The 10,013-nt window shown below is 40.9% G+C and overlaps 2 protein-coding genes across 3 annotated transcripts in view; one reads left to right on the top strand and one right to left on the bottom strand.

Annotated features, from left to right (window-relative positions):
- LOC118362453 (formin-like) overlaps positions 1-2,420 on the top strand; it is a 66,662-nt gene extending 64,242 nt beyond the window's left edge. For both annotated transcript variants that reach the window (XR_008086205.1, XM_035742794.2), the window contains exon 17: positions 135-2,420. Coding sequence is in view for 1 of the 2 variants with exons in the window: in XM_035742794.2 (XP_035598687.2) it covers positions 135-179 (45 nt within the window). In the remaining variant the exon portion in view is untranslated. The remainder of the gene's footprint in view (positions 1-134) is intronic.
- Positions 2,421-3,421: 1,001 nt separating this feature from the next.
- LOC118362452 (gremlin-1-like) lies at positions 3,422-6,052 on the bottom strand. Its single transcript, XM_035742792.1, has 2 exons — positions 5,834-6,052; positions 3,422-5,277 (listed from the first exon to the last, which is right to left on the bottom strand). Exon 2 carries the CDS (start codon positions 5,274-5,276, stop codon positions 4,725-4,727), a length of 552 nt encoding a protein of 183 aa, XP_035598685.1. The 5' UTR covers position 5,277; positions 5,834-6,052; the 3' UTR covers positions 3,422-4,724.
- Positions 6,053-10,013: the final 3,961 nt, after the last annotated feature.

Raw genomic sequence — 10,013 nt, 5'->3', positions numbered from 1 at the left:
AACCTCCCTCAAATATTTTGATCAGTAACATGGTTGCTATTACCTTGGCTACTAACACAGTCGATCATGGTGGATCATATCATATAACACAATGCTTTAAATCTCAGCTATCCCTTTTTCTCCTCTGTCAATAGAAAGAGAGACTGCGTCAGAAGGAAGCCAGCGTGTCCTCCAGCTGAAGAGGATGACCATTGAAGGACAGAGTGGAGAGAGGAAGTGGAGAGAGATGGCAGATGGGGAAAGTCTGCTGGCTTCGCCACTTCTCGCCTTCACCACCTGCCTCTTACCCAACATCATACCTCATATAGCCCTCCGTGTCCCCACGCTGTGGACCTCTCTACTACGGCCCATTCTACCGTCCCTACTGACTGGACCATCTCCACCACTCTCCATGGGGCACCCCTCTTTCACCTCAACCTCGTTCCCAGATGAGAGGCACCTTGTGTGGCTTCCATCACTGTGTATCCCTAGGACTACCATCCAGACCACTTACACCATGGGAAATAGGAACCTGTCTGCCTGACACCCTGCTGTAGATATGCCGACTGCTAAGTCTAGGTAGGGCCCTGGCCCCTGACCGCTAGGCTTCCTGGAGCTGAGGACCTACATTCATTCCCCAGTCTGGGTTTCTTTAAGGACAGCATCACACATCTTGATGACATAATGCAATGCATTGTAGCTAGGTTATACAAATACAATAAATACATCAAAAATAACTGAGAAGGCCTCATTGTTGTTGGGCTATGTCAGCAGATATGGCTACCAGGTGATGTTCACTCAGAGAAACTATTACGATTGAATGAGTAAGACATTCAGGAGTTGTTATTCTAACAATGATTCAGAATATGAAAGCAATATACAATGCTATCATGTGGAGAATAGCTATTCATCTGCTGTGGCCCATTTTTGAAGTGTGTCTTGTAAATGCAGTTCATATGGTGTTTGTTTTCATATGAGCAGAGACTGATGTTGTATTATGAAGAGAATCAGTAGTCTTTATTGGACTGAGAGTCCTGTTGAAGGCATAGCGATGTGGGTCCTGGTCAGACGGTAGAAACTGGATGTAACGGTGTTAACTTTCTCACTGCACCAGACTGACCCCTCCTGGGTGATAGCCAGAGAATGCCAGACCTTGGCAGCAATGCTTTGCTCTCATCCCCCGAGTCAGACATCGCGCTCTGAGATGAACAAACAACCCTGCTATAAGCTACGCTGAGAAAAGCAACAGGTCTTCTGAGTATGGCTGCCCTGACACATTTTTTAAGTGTATATGATAGAACCGTTAGTTGTTCCCAATGAATGTCGTTCATGACATATGTATGTCACAATTCTAAGCACTTTCCTTCTTGCATCAGCTGTATTTAGTAGCTAAGCTACATCCCCTGTTCTTCTCAGAATGGTACTTATTCATCAAATGTATTGCACTTTTTTTACACCTCAACTCCTATGCAATTCTATGGCTTGCGTGCTATGATAAGAACATTTATGAATTAATGTTGCAATTAAAATTGCATCATCCATTTCGAGTTTTTAGAGAAAACTATATTATATTTATTTAACAAAATATTTGTAATTTAACTCTGGAAGATGTGAAAGATTTATTTTATGCCAAAACATTAACTGTTAAAAATACAGCCTCTTTGAGGCTGTATTTTTGTGTATTATTTGTTTCCTACCCTTAGCTTGAAGAGGATACATGAATGGCTCAGTAGTCAGGTGAAAGATGTGTTTACTTTCATTTGGATGTGACATATTATGTAGAGCCTTATTCATTTAACCCCAGATGATCTTGTTTCATACCTGATCCAAACTGATAGGGAGAGTATCATTTGGCTAAATATATTGCCTTTTGATTTATTTAAATCAAGAACATTTGTACTTTGTTTAAAAATAGAAACGATTACTCATATCAAGCCATGTGTATACTTCACCCCTGTCAGAACCTATTGAGTGTAAAATATAACATAGTTGTTTCATAATCATTGAATGTGCCATTATTTTGCTTGAAGAGTTTTCACAATCTTACAATTGCAAATTGTCTGTTTACTTTACATTTTTTTTTCAAAACCAAATTAGTAGGCTTGAAGTTAAATATTATGAAGGCCTATATATAATGTAAATTGGTTCATTTAGTTACAGGCCGATATATGTTTCCACGTTTTTTGACATGTTTATCGTAAAATAAATAATTTGCGCTTGGTCAAAGAAATAGATGACAGACACCACAAACCTCACAACATTTCAGTCACCGAAGTCTTAACTGGATTCTATAGATGAGGAACTTTGCAGCGTTGGAAAGGAACGTTTAAGCATCCTTGTCAATTGTTTCTCTACTTTCAGCACCCCCTAATAGGCTTAACGTTCAGGCTCAGTAATGATGCAGTAACTAAATAAAGGTGAAAATATGTTCATTACAATGACTCAAGTAGCCAAATTGTTTCATTAATATATATTATTAATTTATGCGCAATTATTTATTAAATTGCACCTGTTCCTCTCAAAATGCATCTTTTCATTATGAATGAATAATTGAAACCTGTTAGAAAGCGCGATAATAATGGGAGAAAGTAGACCTAAGTTAAATGGATAGAAATGGATAGAAACAATGAATTTCCCTGAAAACATGACTTGTGTATTTGCGTACAATTGGCCGCAAACTTGATTATTCGGCACTACATTAAGTACAGTGAAGGCATGGCAAGGCTAAATCGAAGAAAAGCGAGGCAACTGATATGTTCTTAGCCTAAAACCTTGCATTTCCAAGCAGATGTATTTTTTACGCATGGGGTGGCAAATGACCATTTGCCAAATGCGCACGAGGCTAAACAACTGGACAATAAAGATTTGATGAAGAAAACTCGGCCCGGTATTACATTTTTACCGAAGGGCTATTGATTGATGTATTTATTTTTAGAGAACCGTGTAGAGAACCATCTACAGTACACTGTCTGAACAAAAAAATAGTAATGCAGCAATGGTTTTACAAATTCGTCATAGCCCGGTTTAGCGTCAGATTGTCCACAGAAAGACATGGGCCTGTGGCTGTGAGCCGAGGTAGAGGCTATTGTAAACTCTGATAACATCGTTTCAATGGGGTTCTTGAGAAGGTTGTTGTGCCTGACATGTAATTGCGTTTCTTGTGGTCTTTCCTCATAAATGATATTCGTTTTACGACGAAATGTAAGCTGTCCAGAGGTCTAAGGAACGTATAAAGGTCCCAGCAAGAGGTTGGCTCCAAGCAACAAGGAAATAACCCCATCGCTGGAGAGGATGCTTTTATTTGGTGTTTCGGGTTAACCTGATGCATAAAATGTTCTGTATGAAATTGGGAGTCTTTGCCGTTTGGGTGTGGGTTATTTTACTGCAACTTTCAGACAATGAATGTGAACAAAAAAAACAAGCACGTTCAGTGAACACTGCATCAATGTCAATAACTGTTTATTTTGTTTTGTGGATCACTTGCTTTGATATAATTATCAAACCGGTTGCATATACAATTGGTGTATGAATAACATTTTAAAACTAAAAGAAACGCTTCCATCTATAGCATAATAAACAATTATGTACACGGAGTGTACAAAACTTTAAGAACACCTTCCTAATATTGAGTTGCACCCCATCCCCCTCCAATTCTTCCCACAGTTGTGTCAAGTTGGCTGGATGTCCTTTGGGTGTTGGACCATTCTTGATTACACATGGGAAACTGTTGAGCGTGAAAACCCCAGCAGCTTTGCAGTTCTTGAAACAAACTGGTGCCCCTGTCACCTCCATACCCTGTTCAAAGGCACCTAAATAGTTTGTGAATGGCAAACAAACAGAATTGTCTTAAGGCTTAAAAATCATTCTTTAACCTGTCTCCTCCCCTTCATCTACACAGATTGAAGTGGATTTAACAAGTGACATCAATAAGGAATCATAGCTTTCACCTGGATTAACCTGGTCAGTATGTCATGGAAAGAGCAGGTGTTCATAATGTTTTATACATTCAGTGAACATCGACCATTTTTATTTAAATGTCAAACTAATACAAACATTTTGTTTGTTTCGATTTATAGCGTGGAACATAGGTATGGGCCTAGCATACTTTACAAAAGCTATCTTTTCTCCACTAGGCTATATAAACATTGGAGTCACAAATCAGTGGAGCATTCTTGCCACATTAAATAGTCGTCACTTATCTTCAAATTCCACATAGTGGAAACTAGTCTTCAACCATTATTTAAATGCATTGTCCGTCATATTCCCTTCCATTGAAATGTGTTGTGATTGCCTAAGGATGTTTCTGTCCAAAAGAGTGTAAACATCCTCTGTGAAACGGTTCTGCAGTCCTATTTGCGGAGGTTGGAAAAGCCGTGCGCTTGGTTACAAGTCAATCGGCAGCTTGTTGTGTTCATTCCATGTTATTATACCATGAAACGTTGCTTGCCACAGGCTGCTATTGGAATTTGATTAATACAACATTTGACACATAAAAGTATATGGTACAGCAGGCTTTGTTTACAAAATAGTATGCCCACGTATAGGCCTATCTACACAAGCCTATATATAACATGGGATGCACATTTAATGTATTACTTTCCTTGCAGATTGAACATTTTCCCATATTTGGAAGAGGGAAATATGCTCCCAGTCAGTCATATGGGTTTTTTCGTTCATGTGAGCAATCCAATAGCGGTTTGATGAGCAGACTTATTGGCTGCATCCGGGTCAATCATACCACATGGCTAGTCCAATTCTATGGATATGCAGCGGCACTGCTTTACGCGCTGGATGCGCTTCTTCTTGGTGGGCGGCTGCTGGTCCGGGCAGTTCAAAGTGTAGGTCATGGTTGTAAATCGTTTCGGCTTGCAGAATGAACAAGACTGGAAGGCTCCCTCTTCCCTGCGGACATGTCTGGGGATGTAAAAAGAATTACACTGTCCGTAGCAGAACCTGTTAATGATGGTGCGGCTGATGCAGCCCTCCTCGTGGATGGTCTGTTTGAGTGGCTGGGTCTTGCACCAGTCGCGTTTCAGATAGCGGCGCTCGGTGACATGCAACGCTTCTTGGCTGGACTCCAGCACCTCCTCAGCCGGTGCAGCAGAGCTCTTTCCCCGCCCGCGGGAACCAGAGCCCGCCTGCGGTGTCTGTGGTTGCTGCTCCGATTCGTTTGGGTTGTTTTTGTCAGGATGAGGGATGGCGCCTTGGGAGCCCCTGATCCTTTTGGAATCCACTGGAGATGACAGCAGCCCAAGGACGAAAACCATGCCACAGAGGATACGCGCCGATCTGGCCATCCTTGAACAGGAAAGATACGTGAAGGTTGAATCATCATCCATAGCCTAGCATTTTAATATTTGTTGTTAAACAACAACCCAGATTTACGCTGCGTAATTAATGCATGGGCTTTCTCGTCTGCCTCACGAAACATTACACATAACTTGCGATTTAAGAGGAATAGAAACATTAAACATTGCCTTTAATTAACATATTTATTTTCTTGTTTTTACATTCACAATATAGTCCACATTACCCAACTCAATCGTCAAACCAGAAAGAAGATAAAAGCTATCAGAATACAAATGTATATTTTCTGGATTTTGCGGTATAGTTATAAGGCGAAAGCCATTTAGTAAAACCGTTTAAAGAAAAACTATCTTTATGCATGAAAGTAATCATTTAATTTCACATGTATATTTACAATAGTCTACAACAATCATTGAGATATGTATTCTAACGACAGAATAGGTATACATACCACGTGTGACATGATAAGGAACCTAATTCGATAACATGCCCAAGTTTTACGCACATACTTTCTCAGATGTTAAGCGTTGAACTTCACTTCACTCACCTGTCAAAAGCTCCAAGTAGCCGCAAATGAAATGATCTGTGGTGGGTGTTTTTATGAAATCTCCCGAGGCAATAGGCAGCTAATGGTGGAGACTGTAGTACTGCAGACGGGGCGCGCGTTGGTGGGAGTCTGGAGTCGTTAGCGATTCCATAGAAAGCGGCTGGAGTTTCAATACAAAATGCTGCAGCGCCGGACTGTCTCCTTTTTAAATGTCTGCCAGCTGAGATGTGCACAACAGACCCCTCAACATTATTGGCTAAGCATGATGCAAGGAAAATCAAAACTATCCGCCCCCTCAACACTTCCCCGAATACACTTTAAGAAAACAGACAACCAAGGAATATCATGGGGGAGGGGGTGTAGGAGAACTTTGGCACGAAGTTCATGGAAACCATGCAGACTTCAGTGCTGAACTGGGCACAGATTTGGGAATGTAATGCATGTCATAAATATAAAGTAAGTCTAGCCTATTTTACTCATCTGCATGTTATCTCTAATATCTCACATTTTCTATAGGCTATGTTTACAGAGGGGGAGAGAAGAGAGGGGGCAGTTATGGTTTATTTTACATTCTGCTTTTTACATGATAGAAATGACATGATAATGATAATTACATATTAGTCCAAGCTCATCTTTAAGCTCAGGGCCCTGGGTCTGAACCCTGCCCTGTGCAACTGGGTCCTATTCCTGACTGGCCGACCCCAGGTGTTGAAGGTAGGCAACAACACCTCAGCCACGCTGATCCTCAATACAGGGGCTCCACAGTGGTTCATGCTCAGCCCCCTCCTGTACTCCCTGTTCACTCATGACTGCGTTGTCACGCAGGTCTCCAACTCAATCATCAAGTTTGCTGATGACACAACATGGGTAGGCCTGATTACTAACAAATACGAGACAGCCTACAGGGAGGAGGTGAGAGCCCTGGCGGAATGGTGCCAGGAAAATAACCTCTCCCTCAACGTCAACAAAACGAAGGAGCTGATCGTGAACTACATGACAGGAAAGAGAACACGCCCCATCCACATTGACGGGGCTGTGAAGAGGGTCAAAAACTTCAAGTTCCTCAGCATGCACATCATTGAGGACCTGAAAATGTCCCTCCACACTGACAGGTTGGCCCCTAAGACCCTCACAAACCTCTACAGATGCACCATCAAGAGCATTCTGTTGAGCTGCATCACCGCCTGGTATGGCAACTGCACCATCCTACAGCCTGGTCAACCTAACATATCACCGGGGGCACACTGCCTGCCCTCCAGGACATCTACAGTGCCAAATGTCACAGGAAGGCCAAGAAGGCCAACAAAGGCCTCAGCCACCAGAGCCATGGCCAGTTCACCCCACTACCATCTAGAAGGCAGAGACAGTACAGGTGCATCAAAGCTTGTGCCAAGAGATAAACAGCTTCTATCTCCAGACCATACATTCACCATTAGCCGGTCTCTGCCCAGTTTCCTGCCTTGAACCTTAGTCATTGTTACTAGCCGGCAACCACCCAGTACTTTTACCCTGAACCTTAGAGACTGCTGCCCCATTGAACACTGGTCACTTCAATAATGTTTACATGCTGTTTCCCACTTTATATGTATATAGTAAATTCTAGTCATGTCTCATCCTATATAACTACTGCTGTATACACCTTTTCTTTTTATATATTCGAATCAAATCAAGCTTTATTTATACATACTGTCCATACATACCAATATATATATATATATATATATATATGTGTACTGTTCAAAAGTTTGGGGTCACTTAGAAATGTCCTTTTTTTAAAGAAAAACATTTTTTTTGTGCATTAAAATTGGTCAGAAATACAGTGTAGACATTGTTAATTTTGTAAATGACTATTGCAGGTGGAAACGGCAGATTTTTTATGGAATATCTACATAGGCGTACAACCATCACTCCTGTGTTCCAATGGCACTTTGTGTTAGCTAATCCAAGTTTATCATTTTAAAAGGCTAAATGATCATTAGAAAACCCTTTTGCAATTACATTAGCACAGCTGAAAACTGTTGTTCAGATTAAAGAAGCAATAAAACTGGCCTTCTTTAGACTAGTTGAGTATCTGGAGCATCAACATTTGTGGGTTCGATTACAGGCTCAAAATGGCCTTCTAGGCAGAGTTCCTCTGTGTTCTGGCAGCTTCATTAAATAGTACCCGCAAAACACCAGTCTCAATGTCAACAGTGAAGAGGCGACTCCGGGATGCTGGCCTTGTAGGCAGAGTTCCTCTATCCAGTGTGTGTTCTTTTGCCCATCTTAATCTTTTCTTTTTATTGGCCATTCTGAGATATGGATTTTTCTTTGCAACTTTGCCTAGAAGGCCAGCATCCCGGAGTCGCCTCTTCACTGTTGATGTTGAGACTGGTGTTTTGTGGGTACTATTTAATGAAGCTGCCAGTTGAGGACTTGTGAGGCGTCGGATTCTCCAGCTAGACAATGTAAATGCTGATGCTGCAGATACTCAACTACATTGTAAAATAATAGTGAAGACATCAAAACTATGAAATCATGTAGTAAAGAAAAAAGTGTTAAACAAATCCAAATATATTTTATATTTGAAATTCTTCAAAATAGCCATCCTTTGCCTTGATGACAGCTTTGCACATTCTTGGCATTCTCTCAAACAGCTTCAACTGAAATGCGTTCCCAATAGCCTTGAAGGAGTTCCCACATATGCTGAGTACGTACTTGTTGGCTGCTTTTCCTTCATTGCGGTGCAATTCATCCCAAAACCTCTCTATTGGGTTGAGGTGGGGTATTGTGGAGGCCAGGTCATCTAATGCAGTACTCCATCACTCTCCGTATTGGTCAAATAGCCCTTACACAGTCTGGAAGTGTGTTTTGGGTCATTTTCCTGTTGAAAAACAAATGAAAGTCCCACTAAGCGCAAACCAGATGGGTTGGTGTTTCGCTGCAGAATGCTGTGGTAGCCATACTGGTTAAGTGTGCCTTGAATTATAAATCACAGATAGTGTCACCAGAAAAGCACCCCCACACCATCACACCTCCTACTCCATGCTTCACGGTGGGAACCACAAATGCCCAGATCATCCGTTCACCTACTCTGCGACTCACAAAGACACGGCAGTTGGAACCAAAATCTCAAATTTGGACTCATCAAGGACAGATTTCCACTGGTCTAATGTCCATTGCTTGTGTTTCTTGGCCCAAGCAAGTGTCTTCTTCTTATTGGTGTCCTTTAGTAGTGCTTTATTTGCAACAATTCAACCATGAAGGCCTGATTCACAGTCTCCTCTGAACAGTTGATGTTGAGATGTGTCTATTACTTGAACTCTGTGAAGCATTTATTTGGCCTGCAATTTCTGAGGCTGGTAACTCTAATGAATTTATCCTCTGCAGCATAGGTAACTCTGGGTCTTCCTTTCCTGTGGTGGTCCTCATGAGAGCAAGTTTCATCATAGCGCTTTATGATTTTTGCAACTGCACTTAAAGAAACGTTCAAAGTTCTTGAAATGTTCCGGATTGACTTAATGTAATGATGGACTGTCGTTTCTCTTTGCTTATTTGAGCTGTTCTTGCAATAATATGGACTTGGTATTTTACCAAATAGGGCTATATTCTGTTTACCACTCCTACCTTGCCATAACAACACTGATTGGCTCAAACGCATTAAGAAGGAAAGAAATTACACAAATTAACTTTTAACAAGAAACACCTGATAATTGAAATGCATTCCAGGTGACTACCTCATGCAGCTGGTTGAGAGAATGCCAAGAGTATGCAAAGCTGTCACCAAGGCGAAGGGTGACTACTGTCAAGAATCTAAAATAAATGTTGATTTGTTTAACACATTTTTGTTGACTACATGATTCCATATGGGTTACTTCATAGTTTGATGTCTTTACTACTAGAAAAAATTATAAATAAAGAAAAACCCTTGAATGAGTAGGTGTGTCCAAACTTTTGACTGGTACAATAAATATATATATATATATATATATTGCCAAAACAGGTTTTCAGAAATGTTTGCAAATTTATTCAAATAAAAAACAGAAATACCTTATTTATATAAGTATTCAGACCCTTTGCTATTAGACTCGAAAATGAGCTCAGGTGCATCCTGTTTCCATTGATCATCCTTGAGATATTTCTACAACTTGATTGGAGTCTACCTGTGGTAAATTAAATTGATTGGACATGATTTGGAAAG

Source organism: Oncorhynchus keta, chromosome 29 (assembly GCF_023373465.1).
Source record: "Oncorhynchus keta strain PuntledgeMale-10-30-2019 chromosome 29, Oket_V2, whole genome shotgun sequence".
Classification (NCBI taxonomy): Eukaryota; Metazoa; Chordata; class Actinopteri; order Salmoniformes; family Salmonidae; genus Oncorhynchus; species Oncorhynchus keta.
The sequence above is the reverse complement of the archived record's forward strand: the minus strand, read 5'-3'. Positions and strand labels throughout refer to the sequence as shown.

Excerpts from the sequence above, each read along its gene's own strand:
- LOC118362452 (XM_035742792.1), bottom strand. The coding sequence starts at position 5,276 with ATGGCCAGATCGGCGCGTATCCTCTGTGGCATGGTTTTCGTCCTTGGG.